At 43.8% G+C, this 13,630-nt stretch overlaps 1 protein-coding gene across 1 annotated transcript in view; it reads right to left on the bottom strand.

The window, feature by feature from the left end:
* jph2 (junctophilin 2) overlaps positions 1–3,995 on the bottom strand; it is an 83,057-nt gene extending 79,062 nt beyond the window's left edge. Inside the window, exon 1 of the mRNA XM_078419042.1 lies at positions 1,950–3,995. Within this exon, the coding sequence (XP_078275168.1) occupies positions 1,950–2,328 (379 nt within the window). The 5' untranslated portion in view covers positions 2,329–3,995. The remainder of the gene's footprint in view (positions 1–1,949) is intronic.
* Between the last annotated feature and the right edge of the window lie 9,635 nt (positions 3,996–13,630).

Genomic DNA, 13,630 nt, shown 5'->3' with positions numbered 1-13,630 from the left:
TCTATTGATACCATTGTAGGAGAAGTCCATCGATGCCTTTGTGGCCAATATTGATAAAAAATAAATCTATTGATAACCATTGTGTAAGATATTGATAATTCTTCAGAAAACCAAATAAAATAGAATTCACATCTTACTGGGACTACAAGTAGGTAAAATCATAACGATGATTGGATCGGTTGATGAAGGAACGTCTTTGGAGCGATATTCGGATAATTAGGACAATATAGGGATCTGGCTTAGTGGGGGGATGAGGCCTGGGCCAGATCAACCAGCGATGGTATCCGAATAGCTTGAGGGCACGCACGGCCTACTCCTGCTCCTGTTTTCTTATGTTCTGGTGTATTGATTCTCAGGAACGCCAAATGTTATCCCCTCAATGTGTATCTATACACTGCAAATGGCTCAATTGTAATCATGTACTGTCTTTCCGCTGACTCGGTTAGCACACAACGAAAGCTTTTCACTGTACCTCAGCATATGTGACAGTAAACAAAACCAAAAAAAAATGCTGACAAATAATGGGTTGAATGGCCTGCTTTCATGAACTAACAATGGACTGTTATTGCTAGGAAAAAATATGAAATATAAGAATTGTATGCCTGAGATGGCTGCCTGTTAAACAGATGCCAGCACTCCTTGTCATATTTACAAATATCCACATTAAGTGGGTGGTCAATCTCCAGAGCCATTTCTCTCCCCAAATTGTTGAGCATAATTTTCTGTATAGGCACCATCCAATCCAAAAATCAAAGCTACACACTCAAAATTAAGAAGTGACAAGGATTAATTTCCACTTAAACAATTAATTCCTAGTTCCTCAAAAATGTTAAAAAAATACTATTTTTAAAAGGTTGATTTCAGAATAACTTTTAAAAATACGATGACAATTTAAGTAACAATCTTTTCACAGTAAAACCCCATTTGGGCCCGTTTTATTTTAATGGTTGAAAAGTGTTTAGTTTACGTTTCAGTTCTGAACTTGTGTTACGTGTTGATACAGTTACCACGACAACCGGGGGGGAAAGAAATCACAAGTAACGTTGACTTGAAGCCAGCAACCCATTCAAATAACAGCAATCAACCCAAATAAATCAATAATAAAACAGCAAAACGACCCCGTTCCTAATACCATGTAACATATTTATCATTTTCGAGAGAGAGAGAGAGAGAGAGAGAGAGAGAGAGAGAGAGAGAGAGAGAGAGAGAGAGAGAAAGATAGAGAGAAATATAGAGAGAGAGAAAGATAGAGAGAGAGAAAGAGACGGAGAGAGAAAGTTAGAGATAGAGAAAGAGAGAGAGAGAGAGAGAGAGAGAGAGAGAGAGAGAGAGAGAGAGAGAGAGAGAGAGAGAGAGAAAGATAGAGAGAGAAAGATAGAGAGAGAAAGATAGAGAGAGAAAGATAGAGAGAAAAAGATAGATAGAAAGAGAGGAGAGGAGAGAAGGAGAGAAGGTGAGATGGAGAGATGGAGGGATAGATAGATAGATAGATAGATAGATAGATAGATAGATAGATAGATAGATAGATAGATAGATAGATGGATAGATAGATAGATAGATAGATAGATAGATAGATAGATAGATAGATAGATAGATAGATAGATAGATAGATAGATAGATAGATAGATAGATAGAGAGACAGACAGACAGACAGACAGACAGAGAGGGAGAGATAGAGAGAGAGTATTATATAGCTGATTTGTGATTATATATAAAACCATTGTACATAAAGGACATTGGTGGGGTTACAATGTTAGCTGGGTTGCTGCCTCTAATGTAAGCGGGGCTTGGGAGGGAGGGTGGGACCGAGCTCACCTACATCCAAGTACTTGGGGCTTGGGGCGGGGGGCGGAGGGAGGGAGCGTGGGAGTGGGAGGTGGGTGGAGGTGGGAGGGTGGGAGGATGGGAGGGGAGCTTGGGGGGGGGGTGGGAGCGTGGGGCGAGCTCACCTCCATCCGCGTACTTCTCGGTGCCGTAGCCGTCCTGCAGGCCGTTGTTCCAGGTGCCCTCATACCTGGCGCCGCTCGCCTGGCTCTGCCGGAGCCCGTACCTGCCCTTGAAGCCGTGCGTCCACTCGCCCCTGTACGCCCAGCGCCCCTTGGTCTCCAAGCCCAGCCCATGCCGCTTGCCCTGCGACCAGTAGCCGCCGTAGGTGTTGCCGCTGGGCCAGGTGTACACACCGACCACCTCGAAGCCGTAGTTCCAGGAGCCCGAGTACTCGCCCTGGCCCTTGGGGCCGGTGCAGATGCCGTGGCCGTGTGCCTTGCCACCTTCCCACCCCCCACAGTACGCCCCTCCATCGTCGAAATCAAACCTTCCTCCACTCATGCATGAAACGCTTGTCGCAGCACAGAATCAGAAAGGGAGAGGGAGAGGGGAATGGAAGGTAGGGAGAGAGAGAGAGAGGGAGAGATAGAAATAGAGAGAGAGAGGGGGGAGAGAGGGGATGGGGGGGGGGGAGAGAGGGGATGGGGGGGGGAGAGATAGAAATAGAGAGAGAGGGAGAGGGGGGATTAACTTCTGCTTTTGGGTGGAAGGAGACAGAGGGAGGGAGGGGGAGAGAGAGGGGGAGAGAGAGAGAGAGAAGGGGGGAGAGAGAGGAGGGGAGAGAGAGAGAGAGAGAGAGAGAGAGAGAGGAGGAGAGAGAGAGAGAGGGGGGATTTAACTTCTGCTTTTGGGTGGAAGGAGAGAGGGAGGGAGAGGGAGAGAGAGAGGGAGAGGGGGGAGATAGAGAGATAGAAATAGAGAGAGAGATAGAGGGGGCGAGAGAGAGAAGGGGAGAGAGAGAGAGAGAGAGAGAGAGAGAGAGAGAGAGAGAGAGAGAGAGAGAGAGAGAGAGAGAGAGCTTAACTTCTGCTTTTGGGTGGAAGGGGACAGAGGGAGGGAGAGATAGAGAGAGGGAGAGGGGGAGAGAGAGAGAGGGGCTTAACTTCTGCTTTTTGGTGGAAAAAATATGGATGGATCTCCCAAGTGGTGAAGGTGGAAGAGAGAGAGAAAGAGGGAGAGAGAGAGAGAGGGAGGGGAGAGGGGGGGGGGCTCCCTTGCCTGCACCAGGTAGCCGAACCAGCTAGCCTCACCGAACAGCCAAACGTCATTGGGGGGGGGAAACCAGAGGCAGCTGAGTTGTCTGACCCCCCACTTCTCCACACAGTCGGAATGTTATAACATACCTAACAAGGCTATCAGATCTCCCTCCGTTCCAAAAATAAAACCCAATCAACAATCTTATTTTAAAACATTACCAACAACCCCTGCAAGAAGAGGCTGGGTCAAAATTTCAAACTGAGTTCCCCCCACACACCAAAAAAAAGTGAAATTCCCTTTAAAACATACGTGCTGGCAATACAATAAAAAGCGGCCGTCTTCTTCTATCAGTGCATCTCAATCACGCCTTGTGTTGTCGGATCAATCGTTTCCTCGCAAAATTCATTTAACAAAAAAATCGCACTATCTACCCTCTCATTATCGGATTGTAATCTACAAACATGTCATTCTTAGATCGCCACATGTAATTTCCAGGAGACAGCATTGCAACTCAGTTTTTGCGTTTCTATGTGGTTTTACAGAAATTGTAACAGAGTAAATACCCTGGGAATAATTTGCACTGGTGTTGCCTGTTCCCAGAGCCTTCCTGTCAATTTCCCACTCTCTTGTTTTTCAGTGTACGTGTTTTGAAATAACCATTTTCTCGTCTGGAGGCATTGTGATGCAAAACACGTTGATAGGTAGTTTTCAGGCGTTGGGAGACGTAACCGGTTGTCCCGAACAGTGGGCGAGAGGGATCTTGCAAAGACGGTCACCGCAAGGCGACCAAACGTATCATGAATTAGTCTCGTTACACAGAACCTCCAAGCGGGGGTAATCATTCACTCTGGAATCAAAAATATAACACAGCCCACCGGCTATGCTACAGTTGTTATTTTTAGCATTTTGGTAAAATTTCAAAGTCAGATTACAGTTTTTAAAAAATATTTCTTTTTTTGCTGAAATTCCCACGTTTGTTTCAACCCACGTCAGGTATTCGGGTGCACCAGTCAGCAGTGTGGCGAGGCTGTATTTTACAGCGGTAATAAAAATTCACAGCATGTGGGTGCCTCGTGCATTATAGAACATATTACCATTTATATTGCACACACACACTCCCAGCGGTTCTACACGTGAAACTAAGCGGTTCACGTACTAATATGTTACTTCTGCCGCACGCGGTATCAGCTCGTTACAATTTTTTGTTATTTTCGAGGCGATGAGCCCAGCCTGAGCACAAAATGTGGACATTTTTTTATTGATAGAGATTGCCCTGCAAAGAGCTCCCCTCTCGCGAAAGGAGAAAATTGCATCCGAATTTCAGAAATCCAGCGGCAAAATACATGTTGATGCTAAATGAAACATGATGTACGTCTGCTAAAATCGATAAGCAATTGTGCAGTTTTCCCTACTAATGTGGTTGTAAAATGAGCTGGGCGGTTTTCTTATCAAAATAATTAAAATCATGTGTGGCATAATCAGTATTTAGGAAACCAATGACCAAGCTGTGACTGACTGATCCGTGTTTGTTGTAGGCGTTTTCTCGTTCAGAACCTGTGAAAGTAGGTTTCCCACAGTTCTCACCTGGTAAGTTTGACGATGCTTGCAGATATGACTATCAGGATATTGCTCAGGGTAGCCAATATGATCACCTCACAGGACATTTTTCATAAAGAAAAACATAACATGAAGAATCCTGTGACTCTAAATGAACCACGCACACTAAAACTGTAGGTGTAGAACGCCTTCATTCAGCAAAGCAGATATGCACAATAGCCCATTGTCATAATCCACTTGGTAGATACAAATGCTGGAGTAACTCAGCGGGACAGGCAGCATCTCGGGAGAGAAGGAATGAATGGGTGACGTTTCGGGTCGAGACCCTTCTTCAGATTCAATCCACTTGTTAGACTCACCCTGGAGTCAATTGACTAGTTATACTTTTATTTCGTACAAAGATAATTGGATACAATTTCAATAGTTTACTTCAGTGTGTGAGAAGGAACTGTAGATGCTGGTTTACACCGAAGATTGACAAAACTCAGGAGTAACAAGATCCGCCTGACCCACTAGTTTACTAGTATTTTGGATGTTGACAAATGGTTCAGTAGAATTATACATTTACAATGGAAGCACCTTAGTTCATCCCAAGTCTGATGTGATGGAGTGAGGCATCTGGTCCCAGAGGAGGAGCTACTATCATCTGATACAATCACCCTGCTCTTTTAAATCTATTTTCTCCCTGTAAATCTAGCACCATTTCTAGGTGTTTCTAACCTTGTGCTATAATGCTAAGCAATATATTCTGCACTCTGTGTCTTTCCCTTTGCCCAACCTATCACAGTTGAGTTTAAAACTGAGGTGAGAAGGAACATTTTCACCCAGAGAGTTGTGAATTTGTGGAATTCTCTGCCATAGAGGGCAGTGGAGGCCAAATCACTGGATGGATTTAAGAGAGAGTTAGATAGAGCTCTGGGGGCTAGTGGAACCAAGGGATATGGGGAGAAGTTGGGCACAGGTTACTGATTGTGGATGATGAGCATCAAGGCTTGATGCAATAATTTATAGTATTATCTGATTTGATTGAATAGCATGTGAAATAAAACTTTCGTTTTAGTTTAGTTTAACTAAAGTTAACAAACTAAACTTTAGTTAATACATTAACTAAACTAAAACAAAAGCTTTGTAATGCATGCCATTCAATGAAATCAGATAATACTGTACATTAATACATCAACCCAAACTCAACTACGATAGGTTGAGTTGTATCATTGTATCTCAATACATACGACAATAAACCGAAACCTAAATACAGCAAAAATAACCAGTCTTGATCCTTGGTATAAAGCATCTAACTTCATGGCTGATCATCCACAATCAGTAACCTGTGCCCAACTTCCCCCCATATCCCTTGATTCCACTAGCCCCCAGAGCTCTATCTAACTCTCTCTTAAATCCATCCAGTGATTTGGCCTCCACTGCCCTCTGTGGCAGAGAATTCCACAAATTCACAACTCTCTGGGTGAAAAAGATCTTTCTCACCTCCGTTTTAAATGGCCTCCCCCCTTTAGTCTAAGACTGTGGCCCCTGGTTCTGGACTCCCCCAACATTGGGAACATTTTTCCTGCATCCAGCTTGTCCAGTCCTTTTATAATTTTATATGTCTCTATAAGATCCCCTCTCATCCTTCTAAACTCCAGTGAATACAAGCCTAGTCTTTTCAATCTTTCCTCAAATGACAGTCCCGCCATCCCAGGGATCAATCTCATGAACCTACGCTGCACTGCCTCCAAAGCATATTTCTTAAGTGGCCTCTTGCTGTGAGCCAGCAGCCAGCCCTCTTCACAGACGGTGCTGTGTTTTGTTTATGCAGTTGTCTTTGTGATTTCAAAACCAATTACTGTGCGTAGTTCACATTTGGAGACAGTTTGAAGTTAGTCCTGGAATTAATTTCTATTCTAATAATTTATATTTTTGACAATAGATGTTTCTCCCGAACAAAGAATCAAGTGGCATATTTGTTTCATAAAACAAAAAGTGCTTTGTGGAGGTACTCAACAGGTCAGACATCATCTTTGGAGGGACTGGATAAGTGATGTTTCGGGTCGGGATTCTTCTTCACTCTGACACCCAGCACTATGTGTTTTGCTCAAGATTCCAGCATCCATGATTGAATGGCGGAATAGACTCGATGAGCTGAATGGCTACTTCTGCTCCTATGACTTATGAACTCATCTGCAGTTCCTTGTGTCTGGCATATTTGTTAGGATTATAGATACACCAGGTATTGATATGTTGTGTTACAACAGTTTGAGAATTGGAATTTTTCATATATAATAACAGTAAAGTGCATGGATAGACACAAATTGCTGGAGTAACTCAGCCGGACAGGCAACATCTCTGGAGAAAAGGAATGGGTGACACTTCGGATCGAGACCCTTCTTCACACTCGAGTCGGAAAAGAGAAGCAAGCTGGAGAGAAGGAATGGGTGACGTTTCGGACCGAGACCCTTCTTTAGACAAGAGTCAGGGGAAAGGGAAACGACAGTAAAGTGCAGTCAGGCCAGTTTTTCTCTATTGATGTGACAATAGAAAATAGCAATGAAGGGACACAGCATCATATTAAATCCTTTTGCTAACTTCCTACTTTTCAACCAGTGGAATTGTCACAAGGAACAGTAGAATGAGGGGCGATCTTATAGAGGTGTATACAATCATGAGGGGAATAGATAGGGTGAATGCACAGATCTATCACCCAGGTTAGGGGAATCAATAACAAGAGGACATAGGTTTAAGATGAAAGGGGCAAGGTTTAGTGGAAACCTGAGGGGCATCTTTTTCAATCAGATTGTGATGGGTTTATGGAATGAGCTGCCAAACGAGGTAGCTGAGGCAAGTGCGATTGCAGCATTTAAAATACTCTTGGACAGATACACTGATAGGAAAGATTTAGTGGGGTATGGACCTAATATGGGGAAAATTGGACTAAGTTAGACGGGGCATCACGGTTGGCATGAACAAGTCGTGTGGAAGGGCCTGTTTCCATGCTGTATGACTCTATGACTAAAACATAGACCGCAAGTAGTAAGAATCGATGGAGAGCTTTCCTTGTGGTTGTACTGATGAGCGGTTGGCAGCCCTGGAACTCACTTCATTGGGTTTTGACGCAAAGCAAAAAGATGTTGGAGGTCACAGAACAGCTTCGCTAAGTCATTTACGTGGGATAATAAAGCTTCCACCTGTTTCAAGCAATAGTTTCCTTCATTTGGCCCAGTTTGCCAAAGTGCATGGACAGGATAGAGACCAAGCAGCACAGCTCTTTCCTCTGCTCATCTCTTCTTTGTGTTCTTGGACTGCTTTTAAGAATTTAATGGCAAAGGCAGCATTGTCTGACTACAACAAAAGGTTGTATTGTGTCTCAGGAAAACAATTCAGAGATTTCAAAAGGTTTAATGAACTGCAAGTTCTCCGATCAACACCATACACTGTGAAACAAAAACAGAACGTTCTGTGCATGCTCAATAGGTCTGACAGCATCTGAGAGTGAAACAGAAACTGTCATTAATGGACTTTATCCAAAGTTTTGCTCAACTTCAAAACAAAGTTATGCTCAATTCTAGAAAGCATGCTACACAAATGAGGTACCCACCAAATTGAAAATTACCATACCCAGGGCAATTATTGCAGCCACAGAGTTTGTGTTGCTGGAGATGATGTTTCTTCTACCTAACCCTTTTCTTTCTAATTTCTCTTTTCTCTACAATGTACACATGGTAATCTGTAGATGATTTTATGAACTAATCCCTTTCATTGGTACCCATATCATCACAGCTGAGAAACAGAGTACCTTAACTTGAAATGCCAAGAAGATGGAGTACATGGCGTTCAACGGTGGAGACCATGAGCCTCTTAAGACCAGTGGCGGTGCATCTCTCAAGAAAGTGGAGGACTTCAAGTACCTGGGAGCTCGGATGCAGAGCTCGGAGAATGACATCAAGGTCTGGAAAGCGCCCACATGGAAAGCCCTCAATAACATGGGGAAAATCTGGACATCTCGGATGTCTAAGGGTCTCAAACTGAGATTCTTCCATGCAACTGTAGAGACAATATTATTGTATGGGTGTGAGGCATGGACTCTCACTAGAGCACTGTCCAAGTCTCCCGATGGTATCTACACCCGAATGCTCATGAAAGTTCAAAATGTCATTTGGAGGGACCACACCACCAGCTCCACCACCTCTGACCGAGAAGATCAGGTGGAGGAGGATGAGGCTCGCTGGTCATTGCCACCGCCATCCAGAAACACCAGCAAACAAGGTTGTGCTGTGGGAACCCACCCATGGAAGATGGAACCCTGGACGACCAAACAAGACGACGCTGAAGACGTTGATGGAAGGCGTATTCGTAGAGACAAAAGAGGAGCTTGCCAGCTGTACGGAGGACAGAGATGTAGGGTGCGTCCATCACCGTGCCCGTCGGAAACCAGCACCACTGCATCATTAATGTTTTCAACGATTTTAATCAATCAATTAATTAATTAATTGATTAATTAATTGATTAATTGATGATTAACTTGAAATAAGTGTCTGCTTTTCACGTAACAATATGTGCATTTGACACCCATATAGCTTCCAACTCTGATACGGTAACTTTTAATATTCTCAAGAGAGGCAAGAGTGTTTTATTAACATATATCCTGAAACAAAACAATGAAATTCTTACTTGCAGCAGCACAACAGATATGTAAATATGTCAGGGGGAACTGCAGATGCTGGTTTTCACTGAAGATAGACACAAAATGCTGGAGTAACTTAGCAGGTTACATGCAGCAACTCTGGAGAGAAGGAATGTGTGACATTTCAGGTTGCGATCCTTCTTCAGACATGGTACTTTGATTATAAATTAGTAGGAGGGTTACAGTGATATAAGGGAAAATTGTACCATTAATTCTACTTCAACAATAGTTTGACATGTGTCTCTAATTACTATTACATAGAATTATCAACCTAAAGCAATAAAATAAGTAAGTTGAACAAAAATAAAGTGCTGGAGGAACTCAGCGGGCCAGGCAGCATCCCTGGAGAGAAATGGTTAGAAAACGTTTCGATCGGGACCCTTCAGACTGAGTAGCCAGCTATCTCAGAAGGTACTGATATATCCCGGTAATATTTTGTCATTTAATTTGAGAGAAGGCTTTCAAAGATTATTTAGATATAGCAAAGTTTCAGTTCTAACACAGTTTCTAAAGGTACTGGCAATAAATAAGCCACCGTCTGCCAAAATCGGAGATTGAGTAATATCTCAGAGATGCTTAAAATAATTCCCATGTCATCAATGTAAGAAAATAACTGCAGATGCTGGTACAAATCGAAGGAAACACTAGTGTGAAATTCGCTCAGTCCGCCTTAACCACCACTCGTTCCTTCCTACCCAAACCACCCCATCCCCGGGCACTTTCCCCTCCATCCAAGGACCCAAACAGTCTTTCCAGGTGAGACAGAGGTTCACCTGCACCTCCTCCAACCTCATCTATTGTATCCGCTGCTATAGATGTCAACTTCTTTACATCGGCGAAACCAAACGCAGGCTCGGCGATCGTTTCGCTCAACACCTTCGCTCAGTCCTCCTTAACCAACCTGATCTCCCAGTGGCTGAGCACTTCAACTCCCCCTCCCACTCCCAGTCTGACCTTTCTGTCATGGGCCTCCTCCAGTGCCATAGCGAGGCTCACCGGAAATTGGAGGAACAGCACCTCATATTTCGCTTGGGCAGCTTGCAGCCCAGCAGTATGAACATTGACTTCTCCAACTTTAGATAGTTCCTCTGTCCCTCTATTCCCCTCCCCCTTCCCAGTTCTCCCTCGAAATTCCTGTCTCTACCAATATCCTTCCTTTGTCCCGCCCCCCTGACATCAGTCTGAAGAAGGGTCTCGACCCGAAACGTCACCCATTCCTCTCCTGAGATGCTGCCTGACCTGCTGCATTACTCCAGCATTTTGTGCATAAATACCTATGGCATCAATAGTCTTGTAATTCTTTTTTCTGGATTCATTTAAACTATATTTTAATATTAATCTTGATTGCTTTGTTCACGCAAGCATCAAGATTCAAGGTCCTAATGGAGTCTCTTTTCTGCTCCTTATTCTGGTCATAACATGAATGATTCAGGTACAGCTCCTGATGTCATAATGCAGAGTAATTCAATCCTGCAGCAAACCTAGCCTGAGCAAATTTTGGCAGCCTGTGGGACCACAAAGAACACAATCTTCATATACCTGATATCTTACAAACATTCTGATGTTCAAGTATTCACAGCTGTTGAGTGAATATTAAAGGAGTACCAATCGGAGGTATCACAAAATGCTGGAGTAACTCAGCAGGTCAGGCAGCATCGAGGAGAGAGGGAATGGGTGACGTTTCGGGTCGAGACCCTTCTTCAGACTGATGTATTAAAGGAATACCAAAGTACTGGCCCAGTCATAGAGTTGAACTGCAGTAAAATGGGCCCTTAAGCCCACCATGTCCATGCCAAACCTTTTGCCCATCTACACTAATCCCATTGCCCACATTAGCACTGCCTGCTCCTATGCCTTGCCTGTGTAATTGTTTAACTTCCCAAGAAGCATTACCGCGCAGTTGTCTGGATAAAATCTCATGTGCCAACACTCCATGCAACGTTGCAACACATCTATCGCCTGCAGTAGCCTTCAACAACTTTCCTCATTATCCACTACACCACCGACTTACATTCACATCCAAGTCGTTAATATATATATCACAAACAACAAAGGCCCCAGGACTGATCCCTGTGGTCACAAACCCCCAATCAGTGAAACATCATTCCACCACTATCCTCTGTTTAGTTTAGTTTAGTTTAGAGATACAGCGCGGAAACAGGCCCTTTCGGCCCACCGAGTCCGCACCGACCAACGATCCCCGCACATTAACAGTGTCCTATACCCGCTTACATTTACCAAGCCAATTAACCTACAAACCTGTACGTCTTTGAAGTGTGGGATCTCGGAGAAAACCCAGGCAGGTCATGGGGAGAATGTACAAACTCCATACAGACAGCACCCGTAGTCGGAATCGAACCCGGGTCTCCGGTGCTACATTCGCTGTAAGGCAGCAACTCTACCGCTGCGCCATTGTGCCACCTCTGCCTCCTATCACCAAACCAACCTTGGATCCAATCAGTCAGTTTGCCTTGGATTCCTCATGCAATAAAGAGTTACCCTAAAAGTGTTTGTGAAAGCCATATAATGAACAAACAAAGTTCATGGAACAACATTACCAGCTTTCCCTGTGTACACATCGCAGTGTGGTGTTGCTTACTGATGAGTGGCAGATTCTAGCAAATTATCATATCATATCATATCATATATATACAGCCGGAAACAGGCCTTTTCGGCCCTCCAAGTCCGTGCCGCCCAGTGATCCCCGTACATTAACACTATCCTACACCCACTAGGGACAATTTTTACATTTACCCAGCCAATTAACCTACATACCTGTACGTCTTTGGACGTAAATTGTTAGCATGGAGCACACAACACAAACACCACTCTTCCAAGGGGATATTGCAACTGACTGAATGAAGGCTTCAGCAGTGGGAGGGTGAGGTGAGGTGAGAGCTGCAGCAAAGGGATGTCAATGAAGAACAGTGCTTGCAGGAAGTGAATGGGGTAGGTAAAACCAGGTTGGTCTACGAAGAAATTCTCGCAGTGGGGATAAAAATCTCACTGCTGATGAATTTTCATGCTCGTGACTGTTAGCATCATTTGGTGTTGGAGGAAGAAGGGTTATGCCAGAAGAAATGTGTTAGGAAGAACAAAAATCTCACAAAATAATGAAATAAATATCCCAATAGGTGCGAAGACACCCAGAAATATGTGTAATACCGATTTCCTCTAGGTTAAGACGATTTTCAACAGAGTTGCATGAATGAATCTCTAACCCACTATAAATTAACAACAGCACATTGTACTGTGCATCTGAAAAGCAATCCATTGAAGTCCATGTACGAACCTCAGAGGCAGAATGCAATATACTGATGCTGTACATTTGTATCTATCACAACTGACAAATGGTGAACTTCTAGCTGTCTGTTTTTTTATTACCTTATCATGGAGATTCAAGAGAGCAGGAATGCGCCAAATGACACCTCTTGAATATGGACTCGCTTGGCGGTACTGAACATTCTGTACTGACCGAGCGATTGTGCTTATGTGTGGGTCTTGAAGTCTTGCTGATCTGTAAGCAAAAAATGTATTTCACTGTACCTGGTGCACCTGACAATAAATAAATCATTGAACCATTGCTCTTGTTATGTGTAGGAAAGAACTGCAGATGCTGGTTTAAATCGAAGGTAGACACAAAATGCTGGAGTAACTCAGCGGGGCAGGCAGCGGGGCTGGAGAGAAGGAATGGGTGACGTTTCGGGTCGAGACCCTTCTTCATTGCTGTTGTTAGTTCCACATTATCGGGCAGTTAATGCCTACGGCCCACCTTATTAAAAGTGTCAAGAGGCAAGATTGCTGGGGCCTCAACAAAGAGGCCCCAAAAGATTGGAGAGCAGCCAATGGTATTCGTTTAGAGAAGAAAAATAGGGATAATCCATAAAATTATGTGCTGCGAGTTTCACTTGAGTGGTGCGGAAGCAAGTGGAGAGGTTTCTTAGGAAGAGGATTTACGCACATTTGGAATGAGTTGATTAGGCACAGTTAACATGGCTTTTTTTTCTGGGGAAGGACAAATCTTCCAAACTCAATTGAAATGTTTTAGGGAGGTGCCAAAGTTGATTGATGAGTGCAGGTCAGTTGTTACATGGATTGTAAGGCATTTGACAAGGGCACTCATGGAAGACTGATCCAGAACATGGTAAGATGTATGATATCCACGGTAACTAGGGAGTTTGGACTCAAAGCCGGCATACCCATGAAAGGCAGACCAGTGGTAAAATTATGTTATTCTATCTAGAGGTCGGTGATCAGTGGCATTCCACGAGATCAGTGATGGGACCTTTGTTGTCTGAGGTATGTACATTTGTAGATGGGTTGGGCAATAGGATTGCAAACACCTCAAAAATTGGTGGAGTTATGGATAAA

Source organism: Rhinoraja longicauda, chromosome 22, assembly GCF_053455715.1.
Source record: "Rhinoraja longicauda isolate Sanriku21f chromosome 22, sRhiLon1.1, whole genome shotgun sequence".
Lineage (NCBI taxonomy): Eukaryota > Metazoa > Chordata > Chondrichthyes > Rajiformes > Arhynchobatidae > Rhinoraja > Rhinoraja longicauda.
This window is presented reverse-complemented; position numbering and strand designations above follow the sequence as displayed.